The 21,229-nt window shown below is 40.0% G+C and overlaps 1 protein-coding gene and 2 long non-coding RNA genes across 3 annotated transcripts; all 3 read right to left on the bottom strand.

Annotated features, from left to right (window-relative positions):
• Window positions 1–7,661: 7,661 nt before the first annotated feature.
• LOC122869288 lies at window positions 7,662–8,268 on the bottom strand. The gene is made up of 3 exons (XR_006376281.1): window positions 8,176–8,268; window positions 7,977–8,073; window positions 7,662–7,814 (listed from the first exon to the last, which is right to left on the bottom strand). It is a non-coding gene; the product is annotated as an uncharacterized LOC122869288 (long non-coding RNA).
• Window positions 8,269–9,469: 1,201 nt separating this feature from the next.
• LOC122869286 lies at window positions 9,470–11,097 on the bottom strand. The gene is made up of 2 exons (XR_006376279.1): window positions 10,778–11,097; window positions 9,470–10,479 (listed from the first exon to the last, which is right to left on the bottom strand). It is a non-coding gene; the product is annotated as an uncharacterized LOC122869286 (long non-coding RNA).
• Window positions 11,098–12,387: 1,290 nt separating this feature from the next.
• On the bottom strand, window positions 12,388–20,593 carry pyya (peptide YYa). Its single transcript, XM_044182111.1, has 4 exons — window positions 20,442–20,593; window positions 17,827–18,014; window positions 12,890–12,970; window positions 12,388–12,798 (listed from the first exon to the last, which is right to left on the bottom strand). Exons 2-4 carry the CDS (start codon window positions 18,012–18,014, stop codon window positions 12,774–12,776), a joined length of 294 nt encoding a protein of 97 aa, XP_044038046.1. The 5' UTR covers window positions 20,442–20,593; the 3' UTR covers window positions 12,388–12,773.
• Window positions 20,594–21,229: the final 636 nt, after the last annotated feature.

Here is a 21,229-nt window from a genome sequence, read left to right as displayed (position 1 = left end):
GGTTGACCACAACCCAGAGAACTGAGTTATAAAACAATAACCTGTCAAAATGAGATCCAAGGCATTAACACTTCCTATCTGTGTCATCCAGACCAGCAGGTTAGATTAGACTCTCTTATGTGACAGGCCTGTGCTAAAATAAAAGTCCAAAGTTTCATGTATGTTCCTCCATTTCTAGCTGTCAGTTGACCCTAAACCCTAAACAAAATGATCAGGAAAAATGACCGTGAAACTCCAAAGTTCTCTTGCAGCGCTGTAGCTGGAAGGATGCTGTAGCAGTAGACATAGGCCTACCACATGTAAAAACAGTGCAACAGCAGCAGGCAGTGGAGAGATTTGAGTATTACACCCGGATTTAGTCAACTTGTATGTCAACTGTGGTGATTTGATGGGGTGAACAGTGATGGGTACATGAGGTTTATTTTCTGTATTTATAATAAGAATCAGAAATACTTTATTGATCCCAGAGGGGAAACTCTTTTGTTAAAGCTGCTCACTATCACGTCAATGCACACAGGAATAGCAGTACTAATGGGGCAAAATATGAAGATAACAATGTATAAAAACATCTCAGGGTAATAATAGGGTAGATGTTATCATATCATGTTAACATTGTGGTAATATTTGTATTTTTACAGAAAATAAACCCTAACATTACCAAGAGATTACCCGGTTATTACTGCTGTAATTACCATATTTAAACCCACTATTACCCTTGCTGATGTAAGATGTAAGACATGTCCCTATTGGCCAGCCTCGATCGGAGTGACAGCTTGGCAACATCCACTGTTAGCAGACAGGAGACAGAGTGAAGAAGACAGAAAATCCTTGCACAGGTATGTTTACACATAACCTCCGTCTTAGTAATAGCAAGAATGTTAGATTGATTTTATTTAATGATCTGTGATATTATAACTGTAATGGGTTAAAAAAATACATATTTTGTCAGGCAGTAAGTTAGCTGTTAGCTTAGCTCAATAAGCTAGTCACTACCGTTATATGCCCAGGCTGCTTATTAGCCAGCATTACGTTGTGCATGTCGTAACTATTCAGTAGAGAGTGAGGCACAATGCTGATACCACCTAGATTTTTTTTTAATAGTAGAATTGTAGTTGTAGTGTTAATATTAATAAATTAATAATAGTAGGAATGACAGCTATAGGAAAAATAATGTCAGTAGGCTATTAGTAACAAAGCCAATAACAACAACTGTAGTAGTTGTTGAGCAGAAACACGTGGGCAGCAGGTGTCCCACCACCACAGATCCAGTCTCTGCAGCTCCGGAGGCAGAAATACCTGCTGAAAGCAACAGAAGGAGAGGGGAGAGAAACGAGAAAGCACACAACTATGGGAGAGAGAAGATGTCGAGTTAGTAACATGCAGTAATGGGATAAAAATGCACACTGATGGAGAGGGAGAGAGGAGCTCAGTGCATCATGGGAAGTCTCCCGGCAGTCTAGGCCTATAGCAGCATAACTAAGGGATGGTTCAGGACTCACCCAAGCAAACCCTAACTATAAGCTTTATCAAAGAGGAAAGTCTTAAGCCTACTCTTAAATGTGGAGATGGTGTCTGCCTCCCGAACCCACATTGGGATGCGATTCCACAGGAGAGGAGCTTGACAACTGAGGCTCTGGCTCCCATTCTACTTTTGGAGACTCTAGGAGCCACAAGTAACCCTGCATTCTGGGAGCGCAGTGTTCTAGTTGGATAATAAGGTATTTTGAGAACTTTAAGATACGATGGTGTCTGACCATTAAGAGCTTTGTAGGTGAGGAGAAGGATTTTAAATTCTATTCTGGATTTTACAGGGAGCCAGTGCAGAGAAGCTAATATTGGAGAAACATGATCTCTTTTCCTAGTTCTTGTCAGTACATGTGCCGCAGCATTCTGGATCAACTGGAGAGTCTTAAGGGACTTATTCGGGCAGCCGGATAATAAAGAATTGCAGTAGTCCAACCTAGAAGTAACAAATGCATGCACAAATTTTTTGGATTTTTGTTTCATGGTGGAGTTATAGGACAAATCCTGATCAAAGATAACTCAGAGGTTCCTTACGGTGCTGCTGGAGGCCAGGGCAATGCCATCTAGAGTAACTATATCTTTAGATAATGTGTCTCGGAGGTGTTTGGGGCCAAGTAAAATAACTTTACTTTAGTTTTGTCTGAGTTTAACATCAGAAAGTTGCAGGTCATCCAGGACTTTATGTCCTTAAGGCATGCTTGAAGTTTAGTTATTAGGTTAGTTTCATCTTGCTTGATCGATAGATATAATTGGGTATCATCTGCATAACAATGAAAGTTTATGGAGTGTTTCCTAATAATATTGCCTAGAGGAAGCATATATGAGGTGAATAGAATCGGTCCAAGCACAGAACCTTGTGGAACTCCGTGACTAACGTGCGTGCACAGAGGACTCATCGTTAACATGTACAAACTGAGATCAATCTGATAGACAGGATTCAAACCAGCTTAGTGCAGCTCCTTTAATGCCAATTACATGTTCCAGTCTCTGTAATAGGATGTGATGGTCAATGGTGTCGAACGCAGCACTAAGATCTAACAAGACAAGTACAGAGACAAGACCATTGTCTGATGCAAGTAAAAGGTCATTTGTAATTTTCACCAGTGCTGTCTCTGTGCTATGATGCACTCTAAATCCTGACTGAAAATCCTCAAATAAACTGTTGTTATTTAGAAAGTCACACAACTGATTGGCGACTGCTTTCCCAAAGATCATAGAAAGAAAGGGAAGGTTAGATATAGGTCTACAGTTGGCTAAAACCCCAGGATCAAGAGTGGGCTTTTTAAGAAGAACTCTCTGTCAGCCTGGCTACAGTGCTGCAAAGAAACCTAGGGTTGTTTTTATTTTCCTCTATTAATGATGAGTAGTAAGCTGCTCTGGCATTACGGAGGGCCTTCATGGGCCTAACTAGTTAACTAGAACACTAGGCTATTTGTGTTCAACGATCTAAGGTTAGTTAATGTTATATTTGTGATGTGCTGTATCATTTTATCAGTATCCATCTTAAAGTTACTCTCTTGTCTTGTGTCACGCTAGCTGAGCTGTCTGGGTTCCATCCACCTGTTTTTATGTGCATTTTTAATAATAGTGGCAGACCTGTGACATGTCAGATCTGTGTGGAGCGATGAGGAGATTGTTTTGTGTATTAATGTGAGGAAGGTTACATTTCCATTGTGTTTTCTACATAGTTTTTTTTCACTGTTTGAGGTTTGATTGACACTCACTCAATTACGTCAACATGTTGTGCCCTCTTATAATGGAAAATTGGCGCCACCTACTGCTTATCTCGATGAACCAACTCCCAATAATAACATTTCGGTACTGGATGGAAACGAAGCATTCAGTCGCATTTTCTTTTGCTGGTTTTTGGCCAACCAACCAAAATCTTACCTTTAGGAATATGGCTTTATGGTTACTTAGCTTTATAAGTATGGGAATGTGTAGTGATACTGTATTATTGATGGTACTGGTGAGAGATAAAATATTACTTGTTGTCCAGCATTGTCCTGCAGAATTTTACAGCTTGTGCATGACCGTAATCATTTGTTAATAACATTCATTGTTTGTTCTGTATGATCACATTACAATGTTCTGCACCTCAATATAAGCACATTGTTTAAAAAAATTATTGATGAAATTTCTTGAAGTCAAATCAAGTTTTATGTCTTTACTGTAGATTGTTTTCGAAGTTGGCACAGAGCCTAATCATTTGAATGGATCATCATGTGTAGCAGACAAAGTTCTATACAGTGCATCCGGAAAGTATTCATAGCGCTTAACTTTTTCCACATTTTGTTATGTTAGAGCCTTATTCCAAAATGGATTAAATTCATTATTTTCTTGAAAATTCTACAAACAATACCCTATAATAACAACATGAAAGAAGTTTGTTTGGAATCTTTGCAAATTTATTAAAAACAAAAAACGAAAAAAATCACATGTATATAAGTATTCACAGCCTTTGCCGTGACACTAAAAATTGAGTTCAGGTGCATCCTTTTTCCACTGATCATACTTGAGATGATTCTACAACTTGATTGGAGTCCACCTGTGGTAAATTCAGTTGATTGGACATGATTTGGAAAGGCACACACCTGTCTATATAAGGTCCCACAGCTAACAGTGCATGTCAGAGCACAAACCAAGCAATGAAGTCCAAGGAATTGACTGTAGAACTCCGAGACAGGATTGTATTGAGGCACAGATCAGGGGAAGGGTACAAGAAAATTTCTGCAGCATTGAAGGTCTCAATGAGCACAGTGGCTTCCATCATCCGTAAATGGATGAAGTATGGAACCACCAGGACTCTTTCTAGAGCTGGCCGCCTGGCCAAACTGAGTGATCGGGGGAGAAGGGCCTTTGTCAGGGAGGTGACCAAGAACCCCGATGGTCACTCTGACAGAGCTCCAGCATTTCTCTGTGGAGAGAGGAGAACCTTCCAGAAGAACAACCATCTCTGCAGCACTCCACCAATCAGGCCTGTATGGTGGAGTGGCCAGACGGAAGCCACTCCTCAGTAAAAGGCACATGACAGCCCGCCTGGAGTTTGCCAAAAGGCACCTGAAGACTCTCAGACCATGAAAAACAAAATTTTCTGGTCTGATGAAACAAAGATTGAGTTCTTTAGCCTGAATGGCAAGCATCATGTCTGGAAGAAACCAGGCACCGCTCATCACCCGGCCAATACCATCCCTACAGTGAAGCATGGTGGTGGCAGCATCATGCAGTGGGGATGTTTTTCAGCAGCAGGAACTGGGAGACTAGTCAAGATCGAGGGAAAGAGCAATGAGACGTCCTTGATGAAAACCTGCTCCTGAGCGCTCTGGATCTCAGACTGGGGCAAAGGTTCATCTTCCAACAGGACAACGACCCTAAGCACACAGCCAAGATAACAAAGGAGTGGCTACGGGACTCTGAATGTCCTTGAGTGGCTCAGCCAGAGCCCAGACTTGAACCCAATTGAACATCTCTGGAGAGATCTGAACATGGAAGTGCACCAACGCTCCCCATCCAACCTGATGGAGCTTGAGAGGTCCTGCAAAGAATAATGGGAGAAACTAGGTGTGCCAAGCTTGTAGCATCATACTCAAAAAGACTTGAGGCTGTAACTGGCGCCAAAGGTACTTCAACAAAGTATTGAGCAAAGGCTGTGAATACTCATGTACATGTGATTCTTTTAAATTAATTTTATTTGCAAAGAAAAACCACAACACAGTTCAGCAAAGAAGATGCTCTGAAAACACAAGCCATAGCTCAGCTTCAAATTCTTAATCAGAAGAGTGAAAGAGTATCATATTTGGGACAACACTCTTCCTCTAACTTTGTCCGGGACAGTCAACCAGCTGTGGACCAACTGCTGCTTGAAAAGCCACATACCAGTTGCTTAGAGTATGAATGTGTTACTGTTAAATGTTGTAGCCACTAATGAGTGATCCTTTAGACAGTGGTGGAATGTCACTAAGTACATTTACTCAGGTACTTAAGTTTTGACATACTTTACGCAAGTATTTCCATTTAATGCTACTAGACACTTCTACCCCACTACATTTCAAAAGGCAAATATTGTACTTTTTAATTCCACTAAATATAATTGACATAAACATGATATGCTGCATATACTCAGTGGTATACAAAGTATCTAAAATTGTTTCCACATTGATGAACTACACCATTAAAATGTATACATTTGTGTTAGTGATAAAAACAGAATATAATATTCTATAATAAAACATGTGCCATTCTGCATACTGAATAATTTTACTTTTGATACGTCAAGTAAATGTTTCTGATAATGCTTCTGTACTTTTAATAATTTTGAATTCAGGACTTTTATTAGTAGTATTGTTAGACTATGGTATTTCTACTTTTACTTAAGTAAAGATTTTGAGTACTTCCTCCACCACTGTCTTTAGATACACAAAAAGTATGAATTCATGTTTGATATGTGTTGACTGATATGATCAACTGTAGGTTAATATAACTAGTGAGCTGAATGCTCATTAGGCCAAGAGCATTTAGTTAGTGCATTTTACCCATTTGTTTACAACTGTATTATATGTAGTTCTGCAGTAATACAAAAATACAGTAACTATACAATTGTGTGTATACATAGAACTTGCCAAGAACAGTCACTCATGTGAGCTAAAATAATAGTTTTAATATTTGTTTCTACATTGTTTAACAAGACCCATTCCAATGACAATTATCTATTTGCTAATACACTTAAAACCCCAAAATATGTCTCTTGGAATTAATTACATGTATAAATATTTACACATATAGGCTCCTAGATATACAGGTAAGATATGTGACATGTATAGGAGACAACTGACCTTGAACCTGCCAGTAAAATGTATGATTTTTTTTGCCTGGTCAGTCACACATTTTCAATTCAATTTTATTTCTATAGCGCGAATAGGAGGGATTCAAGGGCCAAGCGGAAGATCTCAGGCGGACGGGCCAAGGGCAGGACCGGTGTGGAGCTGGGAACCTCAGGCCGATGGTAGGATAGAAGAGCAAAGCAACTCATGAGGTCCGCGACAAAGGCGAACCCTTCCAGAGGCCAGCAGAGTGGCCAGAGAACAAGATCGGGGTCCGGCGACAGGGCAGCAGGCCAGCGACTGAGAGACTGGCAGAGGAAGCCGGTGGAACCGGTGATGCCAGGGAGTCCAGGGGGCTGCTGCGGCCCAACAGAACAGGGGAAGGCTGCCGTGGCCCAACAGGAACGGGGGGGATTTCCAACGCAGGAGGTAGGCATGCAGGGATATCAGCTGTGAACTAGCATGCTGGGAACTAGCAAGCTGGGGTACAGGCAGATGAGCAGCAGGCTGGGGGTTAGCGGGGCAGATAGCAGGCTGGGAACCAAGCTGATAGCTGCAAGGACCCCCAAAAGCCAGGCATGGGTTCGGAGCTGGCACTGGCTCAGGACAGGCAGGTTGCAGGCTAAAGTACCCAAGCCTGACTGACGGAGGGCTAGCAGACAGGGATGCAGGCTGGCGCCTAGCATGTTGGTTGCTTGCAGGCCAGGAATCAGGTTGGTTGCTAGCAGACTGGAGTGATGGCTGGAGGCTTTGCTTGAGGTGGCCAATGACTGCTAAATTCTCTTCCAAAAAGGGGAAAGTGCAAGAGCCAAGGCCTAGACAAAATTGTTCTCTATTAGAGAATAAATGAAAAGTCTACACTGAATGTCCACAGAGCCTTTAATGGATGTACTAAGTCTCTCAATGCTGAGGTCACCTCCCTAAATTCCTCCGTGAAAGATTGAATGTCTCCTGGGTCCATGCTGGTCAGTTCTTACTGTTGTATGGGTGTCACGCAGGGAAACAGGGAGCACGAGGTAATAGGACCCAAACACAGATTTAGGCAGATGCAGTTCAGTAATTTAATGAAAACATGAAAGGTTTACATGGATGTCAGGCAGTCTAACAGAGGTAAACCAATACAGACAAGGAGCAGTCAAAACCAAAAAAACAAGTCCGGTGAAAAACGGTGAGCAGGGAAATCCAAAATCCGCAGCACGACAAACCATGATGCGTGACATGTATACAATGACGAACTGACACTGAACAAAGGAAAAACTAAATATACTTAGGGGAGACAAAGAGACACAGGTGCAACTAATTAGGGTGGGGCAAACAATCAAAACTGGAGGGAAAAGCAAACAAAGACAAGAAGTAAAACAACAAGACATGAGGAGAGGAGAACACTTCAAAATAAAACAGGAAATAACAGGACAAAAACCCCAAACCATGACACCGCAAGGGACAACATTGATGAGTCAAGGAGGGATCCTGAAACAAATTAAGCATAAAAAACCCATAAATGTTGAAAGGACAGGTTATTAAATTCATCGTCCTTTGCACTTTTCTTGCAAGTTCAAATTGGTAACATACAACAATATGATCATGAATACACAGCCAACAGTATGACAGTACAATAATAATTACCATTACCTGTGTATGCTTGATCGAGTATTGATTTGCATATGCTCCTGGCAGATAATTTTGGTTTCTTCACCACCAAGTCCTGAATAGGCTCTGCACAGATCCCCTGAAAATGATATGAACAAGCAGCCATGATAGTAGTAATGTCTTGCTTTAATATATCATCAGTTATTGTCATAGGGTTTTACACAATGTTGCACAAAGTTACCTGTGTCTGTGGCCGATGCCATGTTTGTAGAGTGCTTGTGCAGGCCATAGTGGGTGGTAATTCCTTTACCTGTATCATACTGTAATGGGCACTCTGAAACAGCAGGGCCACATGATGGATGTATAGAACTTTGCAAATACATAAAATACATAAAACTAGATTTAACTACAAGAAATTTCATCGATCATTTTAATAATATTAAAATTTAAAATGTGCATAAAAACAGGTGGATGGAACCCAGACAGCTCAGCTAGCGTGACACAAGACGAGAAAGTGACTAACGTCAAGATATAGGCTGATAAAATAATCCAGCACATCACAAATTTAACATTAATTAACCATAGATCGTTGAACATATATAGTCCTGTTAACTAGCAGCGACATGCAAAACTTAATGCTGGCTAATAAGCAGCCTGGGCATGTAACGGTAGTGACTAGCTTATTGAGCTAAGCTAGCAGCGAACTTACTGCCTGACAAAATATGTATTTTTATAACCCATTACAGTTACAATATCAATCAATAAACAAAATCAACGTAAGTGCACCAGTTCAAACATACCTTTCTTGTTATTACTAAGACGGAAGTTATGTGTAAACATACCTGTGCAAGGATTTTCTGTCTTCTCCGCTCAGTCTCCTGTCTGCTTACAGTGGATGTTGCCAAGCTGTCACTCCGATCGAGGCTGGCCAATAGGGACGTGTCTTACATTTTTCAGCGTAGGTCCCGCCCACGAAAGTCAGTTAACAAGCAAAATCTTTCATTTCAAATGCAAAGCTTTTCGTTTCAGAAGCAAAACCTTTGGTTTCAATTTCTATTCTATTTTTGATTGCATAATAAAGACACAGTGAAGTACCCTCATACATACTCCCTAATTATTTTATCACTGAGCTCTAATGTAAAGTGCCACAGAACAATGACTGTAGTACTTTTATAACAAATAAAAATACATATATTTGTGGTCCAATGCACATTCTAGAAAAAAATATGAACTCATTGCGTCCAGTGATTTATAACAGTTCTCATAGTGACAATCTCTGCACATGTATGTCTTTGGCATACTGAATCTCTACCTCTGAAAACAAAACACAAACAAAAGACCTAACTGGCTTATCTGAAAGAGAACTTCACCAAAACTAATACAGAGATGGCACCGACCAATAATCCTAGTGTTTCTAGACAAAAATTAACTGCATGTGTGGAAAGTGGAAAGGGTATCCCAACTTAGCTAACCTCCTCACCCCTCCCACTACATACATTTTCCTATATTCTTGAGTTGCTCTAACAGTACAACAAGAGTTCAGACAGGGTAAGAGCAGAGAACAAAAGAGTGAACTCTGCATGCTCCTTTTATTGAGTGCCTCAAATGATGATAGGCCAGCCTGAAGTCAGAGGAAACCAATGAACAGCAAGACTGGGCTGCACAGGTGGAAACTAATCAGGTTGTTAGCACCTGGAGAGAAGACAGGTGAGGGGGGATGAGAGAGAAGCAGGAACAAAATAAAAATAAAATACCACAAACACGTTGCCCCTGCCTGGCGTGTAATAGTTAAATACATTCATTTTGTTTGCTAAAGCCATTCACTGACAAGGAAATGTACTGTATGTTATCCTACATTGTGATGTTACTAATGTTATGTTGCTTGTGAACAAACTTGTAAAATTCCAATAATGTGAATCCAAATACACTTTAGGATTTGGACTTGATAGTGCTGCATTTAAAAAAAATAAAATAACCCCCCCCCCCCCATTGTATTTAGCCATGTTTTACAGCTGGAATGTCTTAGACCCCAAACACAATGTCATTCTGTAGCAGACTTCTGAAACAGTCAACAAAATCGTGTTTTAGAATTCCCATAAAATTTAATTTAGTTTTAAAAGCTGATAAAACAATTATCAAGTTTGAGGTGGCAAAGAGGGCCCAGGGTCTCCAGGACCACAAAAATCATTGGTTATACGCTCTGGAAAAATATTGACCATGAGGGTATTTGAGGTTGCTTCTGTTCACAAATCTAGAGACCCAAAAGCAGGACATGGAGTAAGATTTGGAAGGTGAGAAAAAAAAAAAAAAAAATTGATTTAAAGTTCTGAGCAAAAACAAGTCCAGATCTGAATGTCTGGGTGCGAGGGACAGTTGACAATGTCAGAATGGTGGCAAACAGAGGAGATTAACAGGCTGGGCTCCTGTGAGAGCAGAGACGAGGCTTCAGGCTCAGCATGGTCTGCAGAAAGTGTGGAGACAGGCGGTTTAAGACTGGCAAGGAGCTGGTTGGTTAACTGGTTGAGATCCCAAGCAGAGAGCAAACCTGCAAGACAGGCAGAAACAGGGTCAGGCAGGTAAACAAGCAAAACATGGAATCAAGAACTTAAACTTGGCCTTATGGCAAGGACTGGAAAGGAGAGCTGGGTTGATATGCTGCATGGTCTTAATTGGTGATGAGCAGCAGGTGTGCCAGTGATCAGCAACAGGAGGAAAAACCAGAGTGCCATACCCAGACCAGTACACACAGGTAGACAAAAAACACTTAACAAATGAGAGGTACAACTGAATCCTGACATCTTCTGTCTCAGTAATGTTAATTGTTGTGTTTGATTTCTCATTACCCCCCAACATCTCTTCCTCCCTGAAGAACCTAAACATACTGGAACTGATCCATCAGCCTTCGCTTTTACTGTATCAGTTTTGCAGATATAAGCGAGGACACGGTGGCTGCAATCGGGGGTTTCAGGCAGGCAGTGGTCAAAACCAGTGAATAATTCCAACACAGCAAACAAATCCGACAGGGACCAGGCAAAGTTCAAAAATCCATAATCCAGGCAAGGTCCAAGGGAACAAAGAATCAATAAAACAAAACTCAGACAAGAAATACTGGGATGCTTGACACAGGGACAAAGCACAACCAACAATGCACACGACAATAACAACAACCCAGCAATGAACAAAGGAAAAGACCCGGACTAAATACACTGAGGTAGGTGAGACAACGAGACACAGGTGCAATCAATCAAGGTGGGGCCAACAATCTAAACTGGAGGGAAAGCAAACAAAGACAGGAAGTAAACCCACAAGACACACGAGGAGACGAGAACACTACAAAATAAAACAGGAAACCCCAAACTATGACAAAACCCTCATAGCTTGTCCACTGTTTGCTCTGGAAGAAGAGCGCACCTTTTCTTTTATATCCTTGAAAATAACCCAGCAGATGTTCCTGTAGATGCAACACGATGGGTCACAATGTGAAATGCAAGTTGCCCGTAGAGGCTGCCAGTCCTTTCAACAATAATCATGAGTCTCACCTAATGTGGTGATGAATTATTAACAAAGAGGAATGCCTTTTATGTTTTTGAACTGTGAAGCAATATCCCTTCATGCCATAAAACAATCCTGATAAAGTTGCAACCACCACTGTGTTTTGTTCTCATTTATATTCTATATTTTTCTTGTCAACAAAACCCATTATTCCTCTGTGCCGTAGAGCTCCATTGTCCAAAAACTATTAAAAACACATCAATGAGCCACACTGTTGCACTGGGTGACATGTTCCTTCATCACCAGGAACACACACACACACTGTAGTTTATTTTTACTCAATCCCGCATAAACTGTCCTGCTGCCCCAAATACTCTCTAGAGCACCAAATAAGGATTAGTTCGCCACTGAAAATAGTTCCCAACAAATGTGCTATTTCCTCCTGTTTAAGTAACATTTGCTAAAAACTACATTGATCAGCTTTTTTAGGAAGTTTTTCAAAAATGAACCTACATATTTGTGAGCTGAAGAATTACTGCATGTATATTTGTGAACCAGTTTTAATTATTTATGTCTTCAGTAGGAACCAATAGACTGGGATCTGAGTGACACAGACAGGGTAGAGAGATCAGAAAGTGTTGAGAGAAGAACTAACACGTTGTTGGTTTTGGTCTTTTCATGGGATTTGTTGACAGTAAGAAAATTATAAAATAACACCAGCATTATCGTTTAATACATACAGTATGTAAAGTAAGAGTGCCCTTTGTTTTTAATCATACTCTAAATTATAGTCTAAAAACTGCTGTATTAATCATCAGCTGATATTAGTGTGGCATGTTGTAACTTTAATGATCCATTATCCAGAGGGGTACAGATGTAAGATGAGTAAACTCTACATCATGACATTAATCCCCCCCCCCAAAACATTCAGATTCATCAACAAATTTTAATCACACAGAAATGTTTTTATTAATTTATTCTGATGTTACTTTTTTACAGTAGCAACAGTAAAACAAGAATTTCCTCCTCTAAACAGTGTTGGACAGTAGAGGGACGTTAATGCTCACACATACACACAGACACAGTTCCACCTTCTGATTAGTAGCTCTGATCTCATATATATATATATTTTATTTCAATAATAAATTATGTACAATTTTGTTGTAATGAGAGAGATGTGAGACAGTGACAAGAGAGACAGAGAAAGCTTGTGTTCCGATCAGTGATGGTCATTGGTTGGGGTCGGGTTCAGGGGTCAGAGGTGAGAGGCACATGTCGGCCCCTCCAGGTGCATTGTGGGATGCACCCAGAGGGAATGCCTGATGAGGAGGATGAGGGGTGGCGGAGTCACCACATGTAGGAGTCGTCGTATCTGTGAAAGAACACAAGGAAGAACAATGATTAACATTCATTTATCTTCATTACAAATCACTCCTTCAGCTTATGTGTGTGAAGCTCTTTACCTTGATCTCTGGTCTCTGTTGCTGTCGCCACCAAACAGCAGCTCTGCAACCACATCCTCCTGAGTTGAACGTTTTCCATACCTGGGAGAGAGATAAGGAGAGCAGTTTTTAGCTATGCTAGAGGGAAAATTTCTTGACAACTATTAGATGGATTGCCATGAAATTTAGTGCCCTGAAGATTAATCCTACTGACTTTCGTGATCCTCCGACTTTTCATCTAGTGCCACCAGTAGTCAAATTTTTCAGTTATCCAATGAAATATCTCAACATCTGCTTGGATGGATGGATTGGCACAAAATGTTGTACATTCATGGTTCCCAGAGGATGAATCCTAATGACTCTGACGATCCTCTGGCTTTTCCTCTAGCATCACCATGAGGTTGACATTTGTGGTTTTGAGAAAAATGTCTCAACAATTATTGGACGGATTGCCATGAAATTGGGCACACACATTCATGTCCCCCTCAGGATGAATTGTAATAACTTTGGTGCTCACTTTTCATCTAGTGCCACAATCAGGTCAAAATTTAAATTTGTCCAATACTCTGGTTTATGACCAAATACCTGCAAAACTAATGACACTCCAATCAGCCTTAGCTGTACTTTGTGTTTAGCGCTAATTAGCAAATGTTAGCATGCTAACACGCTAAACCAAGATGGTGAACATGGTAAACATTATACCTGTCATTTTAGCATGTTAGCATACTGATGTTATCACCGCTGTGCTTAAGTACAGTATCAGAGAGCTGCCAGACTCTTAGTCTTGTTAAAATGTTGTTACATGTTACATCCCATTTCAGTTCAATAACATCTTAAACAGTATCATCCCAACACAATATAAAATTGGGGGACTCATAAGAGACAGATTAAAAAAAATAGAGAGGTCAAGATATCTTGGATCTTACTCTAATATGGGTCAAACACTGGATCCTACATTTCCCATAATGCAATTAGATACTATCTTTTGATTAGATCTTTCTGTTATAAATTGGTAGTTGCTAAGCCCAAACTGAGATAACCCTGATGACATCATTATGACATTATACAACTGTTTTTACAGGCTGAGTAGAACTCCTCATGACTAATAAACTGAACTTTATGTGTAAAATCAGTTCCTCTTTAAACAAACGACGAGTCTTTGGTTGAGACAAATAAAGCAACACTGGTTTTCAAAACCAAGACTTCTTTTCCCATTAACAAAAAGAACAACACAAGCCTCTTCTTTTTTTTTTGGTGGTCGTGGTGGTTTACAATGTGCAATGAAGCACAGAGATTATGTTAGATATTCTGAGAAATTCAAGACAAATGTGTCTTTTTGCCTTCTTGTCTCTATCCATTGTCTGTGTCCTCTTATCTCTGTCTGCCTTTTAACATATTGGTTCACTCCCACTTACTTTTTTCCAAATGCATTAATTTCACAGCCAGATTCAGAGTGACTGTGTGTTTTAACGCTGGAGTGTGTAAGAGGGTGTCATTTCCAAGTCCGGATGAGTCATATCATTCGCTTGATAAGGGAACCAGGGGTCCAAGAGAGATGGAAATGTAAAACCACAGAGCCGTTTAACAGAAACTTTACTTGGCAGTGTGTGTGTGCTTATGTGTGTGTATATGTGTGAAACAGCACTATTCAACACAACCCCTGCAGAGCGACCTGCGGTTCCTCTGTTTTTCCATCAACCACCTGTTCCACCTCCCCCTATGACCCCAGCACCCAATCTTATGCTTCGTTACACACACAGGAGGTGTGTGTGTCTTGCCCTGCAGGAAAGCAATCAAACAGCTCACATGCTCTGTCTCAGCTGTCACACAGTGCGACACATCAGGATGTAAAATGTTTTCCCCTCTGATAATGACCCATCTGCACCCATATATCTCCCTGAGTCTCCCTAGTTGGTTCTGCTCTTATTTCCTGTCCTACCATCTTTCTCCCCATTTGTCTATCTTCCCTCATCTCTCTGCTTTATATCTGCTTTATCTGTTCATGTCCTTTTCTGTCTTTCTTTCTTTCTCGCTCTCTCTATCCTTTGGTCAGTCTTGCTCTCTCCAATGTACTAATCTGTATCATGGTTTTTAGAAATATAACCTCAGTTTGTGCTTCTCCTGTATTGCCATTACATCAGAGTCACAAAGCTAAGCATCCGATTAAAAAAAAAAAAAAAAAATATATATATATATATATATACCTGGCCATCTTTGCAAACCCAGAGGGAAGCTTAACAACACTTATTGCTGTTCTAAAGGTATTTCCAGAATCCCCAAAGTCGTTTCTAACCATCTGGCTCATTAAATATTCCATATGTGGCACTTCCTATCCAGGCAGCCAGGAATGACATATGTCCTTGCTCTTTTTGTAAAACACAAGTTCAGTATTATTTATGTAAAATATTATTTAAAATATTGGAAAGTTACATCAATATATACCAATACAACTGATAATGAAATTGTTGATTTTGGTGAAGGAAATCTGTCATTAATGGATATAATCTTTGTTTGAATTAGGAAAACGACTTGGGAAATGGGTTAAGAATCTTTTTTTTTATCGTGACACAAACTTTTCATTCAGATGGTTAGAAGAGTCTTTGAGGATTCTGGAATGAACAGTGGTAAGTTTTGTTAAAAGACCTTAAAGTCTTTTTAGGTTCTTTTTAGTTTTTCTTTTAAAACCGGATTATTCTTAGACATTCTTAGTCAAATATAAAAGTAATATATGAGGCACAAACTAGGGGCTATAGAAATTCTAATAAACCTCTAAAATGTTTTTAATTATTTGGATTTTTCATAGTTAGCAGTTATGTTTTCTGCTAATTTTCTGCACAACTAAACTCTAACAAAAATAACTGTCTCAGAACATTGTCGCTCTTTTCTTAATAATTAGTACCACATTACATAGTTCTTTCCAGGAAACTTCCTACAAAATTATTGGTAAATTAGAAATGTACCTCTTTAAATTTCAGTGTGCATGCTAACACTGAAAATAACAGGAGCAAGTAATGTAAAATGTTAAATGTTTGCACGCGAGATGTTGAATGGGAGTTAAAGCAGTTGAAGTGTTAGTTGAAGTTGAAGCACTGTAAGGGTTTTAAGTTTCTTTTGAAGTGTTTGAAGTGTAAGAGCTGAAATCAGTTGAAATTGTGTTGGCAAATTATTGAATCCTGGTAGACTTGAATACTGGGGTACTAGAATACTAGAATCAGCCTTAAAAATGTAAACTGTACAATTTAAACTCCCCTGGGTTGCTAAACCTCCCCACCCTGAAATTTCCAGAAAGAATACAGAGGACATGATCTCAATGGTGGCTACAAATCAGATTTTCATGTCTTTAGTAAAGACCCCAGTATATTTGTCCAGTTATACAATGCTATGAACTGCCGTATATAGCAATACACCAAAGGCACCTGACTGGCCAGATCCATAAATTTTAGTGCCCAGCCTAAAGCACACAGCTATCACATTCCCCAGCATATATTTGATACAGCAAAATGAAAGGACCTTTATTACATCTGATATGTCTTCATCTACAGCTCTCCAGCGAAATGTTAAAACTTTTAACTTGAAACAAATTGACTTTCTATGGCACTAGGAGTCTTTAAACCAAGTACCTAAATATCAATGACCTATTTGGCTTTCATGAATAAGAACAGATAGCTCATGAGCCAGACTGCTTCAAATCAAAAAATATGCCATCTGACAATTTTGTACTGGTGACTTTTATACCTGAGAGCAGCAGGCCTCGGCTCAGGCCCCACTAACTGGATTTGGGATTCTTTCTTGGGTCCATCTGTGTTGATTTTATTGCTCTGGTCCCGTTGATTTGGAGGCCTGGAGGTTTTGGAGAGTGGCCAGTAATCTAATCTACTGAGCTGCTGTTGGATGCGGGTGAAGGGTTGGGGGGGGGGGGCATCACACATCGACAGAGCTCGGGGCTGCTTAAGTATGAGTGGGAAACTCATAGAACTCGGTCGCTATAATGACTTGAATCAAACAAAATGACATCTGGACTAAAGGAGCGAACGGGGAGAAGCAAAAAGGGCTAACTCAGTTCAGCTGCTGTTACACTTTTATTAGCATTACACCTGAAAATTACTTCAGGGAAGGGTTCGTATAATTTTTGGGGATCCACATATGGTCCATTACGCAGAAGGAAGATGCATAAACATACCTTCTTCTATCTTCCTGAAGTCCCTCCATAATTAAGATTTATCCTTAAAGACTGTAGGAAAATGATTAAGGGGGAGGGCTGAACAGGAAAGGAGGGTGGTCTGGCTTGGAGAGCAGGGGAGGGATTATTATTTTTCTAACCCCTAGATTTATATTTTATTGCTGCCTTCTTCAAATCTTGTCAGATTTGTCAGGGAGACAAAAAAGGTTGCCGTGGATCATAAAAGTGCCCGGTTTATTCATTCATATTTATTAATCCTTTATTCAAAAATGAAAAAGCGTCTGAAATATTCACCATTGTGTTTGCCATTAACCTGTAATGTGTCCATGGGTGGCTACTTTGAAAATTCTTAATCAGTTTAGATATTGAGATATATAATGGGTACACACATCTTAAATTTACTATTTTCCTTGATTTGGTATTCTTGGTAATGAAACATTTGGAGGGTCAAAACAATTATTCACATAGTCTGTGGAGGTCCTTTATGAAAAAATATTGTAGTATAATAATATAATAATATAATTACAAAATAGAATATTAAATATAGATTCATTCCTCTTCTCTACTCCAATAATTTTTATACAGTCCCTAATCTAAACCTAACCTAAAAGCTACATCCTTTTTAAGGCAGTTTCCTCACTTTGGACGGTTTTCCTCTGTCCTTATGAGCTCATTGGGCAAAAATACAGAAAAACAAAACTAAACAACAATTGTGTATGTAGCACAAACACCTGCGCCATGTTCTGTGTATGTGCTGTATGTATGTGTGTGTGCATACCTCTGCCTGGTGATCAGATTAATGTAGTGTCTCAGGGCGGTGTAGTACTTTGCCAGCTCTTCGGGTGGGGCGTCTTCACCAGGGTTTTCAGGTTTTGGGGGGTAGGCGTCTGCCAGCGTTCCCAGACACACCAGCACACACAGCACTACGGCCACCAGCACCGTCCATGGTTTCAGCATCACGGCCATCTGTAACGGGAGTTGTGGAAATTAAAGGTCCGAGTTTTTGGATTAACTCCAATACAATAATTACCAGTTTGGATTTCTTTAAAAAATAAATCTCTTGAATATTTGATAGAATTTTTAATGCATTTTTTTTCTATTAATGGTTGATTGTGGTAATTGTAGTTTTATTTTCAATTGTAACAGTGGTCAAAAAGATGAAAAAGTTGGCAATGACAAAGATGAAAAATCTATTATCTGTCTTGGTTTATTAAAAAAATCAATAACTATCCCAAATCTTCTCCTCTTATCACAGACATTTGATTGAATGAATCCCAGGACACTTCAGAAAATTCTGAAGGAAACTGAGAGTGATGGAGGCAAAAGGGCTGATAAAAACATTTTCTCTTTCTTTTCTAATGAGAAAAACGTTTGGTGCGTGTCAAAGCTCTCCTGAGGGGCGCGGGGTGGAAAAACGGTGTCATTTGTTTTCCTAGGAAACATCTGCTCAGGCTAAATTGGCTGACGAGTAAGGAGAGGTGTGTGAAAAAACTGTATGTAAATGTATCATGTAAAGAAAGAAAAAGTCTTCAGGCTGTAGACTGACTTATTGTCAGACTCCGCCGGCTGAGTGTTGTTTAGTTCCTGAGGAGGATGAAGGAAATGGAGTGACTCCAGTGGAGGACATTTCACACATCAGGGAGGCTGTGGGTTTGATGGTGGTTAGAAAATGGACAAAATGTATTTAATAAGCTGCAGCAGCTTATATTCCATTCTAGTTTACTGGGAGGAAGTTACATCTTTTCTTTTATGTTAGCTTTAAGGCAATTATTATTATTATTATTAAGGCTACTACAACTAATAATAATTTTCAGGAATTAAATATTTGTCGCCTGCTGAAATCTTAGTTGTGTTGACTTGCGGGAGGTAGTGGGTCTCACTTTCAGTTAAACGATGCAGAGTAAAGGTTGCTGAGGAGGGCAGGGGGCAATAAAACCCCTGATTTGACATATCTCCAAACCAAAAACACATAACACTCAACTGAAAAAAATCAACTTAAAGAGAATATCATATTCACTGGGCTGACTGCTCTGTGGTTGCAAAAAAACAACATTAAAAATACATAAAAACAGAAATAAAATCAAAGCTTTCAAACTTGACAGTGGATTATAAAAGCACAGTTCATAAAACCAGCTGATGTTATTGTCTGGAAGCTGCCACAACAATAAACTACACATAAACTACACCTCTATGTTCCATGGCTCTCAGTGCTTTACGCCATTCGATCAATTGCTATAATGCTAACTTTGCTGGCTTTTGTTGTCTTAGCCATTTAACTTAACTGAATCTAATTTGATTTGATATAGTGTGATCGCTAAACTAGACAGCTAATGATAAAATGAACACTTGAGTGTCCTTATGTCCATTATTTTAACATTTTGACTACCTAACATTTGCACTTGCACTGCCCACATGCACAACATATATATCTTGCATTATTCCAGTGCACTTTGTCGCATCCTGCTTCAACATGTTTTCCCCTTTTAAGGCTAAAAACGAGAGACGACCCTTTTCATTTCTTTCATTTCTTTTTGCTCTCCGTTTTGTGTGCAGTAATGTCAGAATTCAGCAGGTTGGTCAGGTCAGGTCACAGTGGGGCTGGAGCTGTTTGGGGAGGCGCTCAGTCGCCTGTGCGCTCACCGCGCAGCGCGCAGCGCGCAGCTCCACACGGTGCCTGCAGACCGGGATTTCTCCCGCTCCTCCCGCCACCAGTTACCCAATCAACATTACAATCCGAGTGACAGTGAGCAACAGGTCTACTTCATTGCATTGCTGCCCATCTGCTCTAATGCGCCCTCACAATAATTTCCATTCTTCTATATTAGAGCTGTGCAGGTTCACAGGATAGGATGCCTTTGCGCTCCTGCTGCCTGTGATGTTTGAAATACGAAATGAGGCTCATCTGACTCTGAAGAAGAGCAAGTCAGCTACTGTATATGTCTGCAATAATGCAATGTCAATATTAAACAAGCAGAAAGGACTATCAAGATTGTGTACGCGGATGTGTTTGGATCAGGTTAGAACCCCCGCGGCGCTGTCCATTTATCAAGGCTTTTCATAGTTTGGCTCACCTGAGTTTTGTTTAAGTTTCCTACGCAACAAGCATTTTCTTTTTAGGATAAAGGAATTGGCTAAAGAAACCATTTTGCTCCCAAAAGTTGAAAATGGTCATATTATTTTGTCTGCATGAATTTCTCTACAAAAAACAATACAAAAAACAGTGTTATGAGATAATTGGTTCCAATGTAATTTAACTTCTATTAGGATTTTGCAGCAGATCACCCTATATATCAGTGTCAGCATTAGTCATTAAAACATCCTTATTCGTATAGAAAAATTATAAAAATGGGATTGTTAATATGTAAATGAATAATGAGAGGTGTGAAGACTTACTTTGAGAAGACTTTGGAAGTTACAGGTAGAAGTCGGAACCACAGGTGGTTTCTCACAGCAGCAGAGGTCTTTGTGACTTCGAGGATTATTTTTTTTCTTCTCTCGATCAGTTTGTACACTGCGGGTCGCTGCACCTTGGTTTCCAACTCCGACAGAGGTGATTTATATAGTTTAGCAGCACCGGAGGAGGGAGGGGTTACACCACAGTGCGTGCGTGCTTTCGCGCGCGTATGTGTGTGTGTGTGTGTGAAGCAAAACGGTGGGTGAAGAGGCCGAATGCGTCAGATGGTGATGATGATGGAGACATTACTAACGCGCCGGTCACGCAGTCAGTCTTGTGTTTTTGTTAACAGATGACATTTTGGACCATGACACTCAGAAGTTGCATCAGTGGAGAGAAAAAAAAGAAAAGAAAGAAAGAATGTTTACTGTGATTTCCATCTGCTCCCTCCAGAAAACCTAAACCCAAACTGGGCTTCCGGCCATCATCCACCACGCTGAATTGTCCTATACAGCAAGGCTGCAAATTCCTACCACCCCTGACAGCATCTTGACCTATGACCTCCCTAGTAACAGAGGAGAAAGAGCAAAAAATGTATATGAAAAATCAATGAAATATCACTTTTATCCAAATCAAGCTGAAGATGTCTAAAAAAAGAAATAATAATGTTTTGTTCCTCCATGTTGCATCTGCATGCATCTGTATTTGCTGAGTTGGTGTGTTTTTGGGCAGCACTGCAGCAGGGATGCAGTGGGCAGCAGCTGTATGGAATGAATTATTATCATGT

This window comes from Siniperca chuatsi, linkage group LG21, assembly GCF_020085105.1.
Source record: "Siniperca chuatsi isolate FFG_IHB_CAS linkage group LG21, ASM2008510v1, whole genome shotgun sequence".
Classification (NCBI taxonomy): Eukaryota; Metazoa; Chordata; class Actinopteri; order Centrarchiformes; family Sinipercidae; genus Siniperca; species Siniperca chuatsi.
Note: the sequence above shows the minus strand (reverse complement) of the source record. Positions and strands in the feature narration are given on the sequence as shown.

Excerpts from the sequence above, each read along its gene's own strand:
- pyya (XM_044182111.1), bottom strand. The coding sequence starts at position 18,014 with ATGGCCGTGATGCTGAAACCATGGACGGTGCTGGTGGCCGTAGTGCTG. Across the intron at positions 12,971-17,826 it reads AATCTGATCACCAGGCAGAG|GTATGGAAAACGTTCAACTC; the intron begins GTATGCACACAC and ends TCTCTCTCCCAG. Across the intron at positions 12,799-12,889 it reads AACAGAGACCAGAGATCAAG|ATACGACGACTCCTACATGT; the intron begins GTAAAGAGCTTC and ends GTTCTTTCACAG.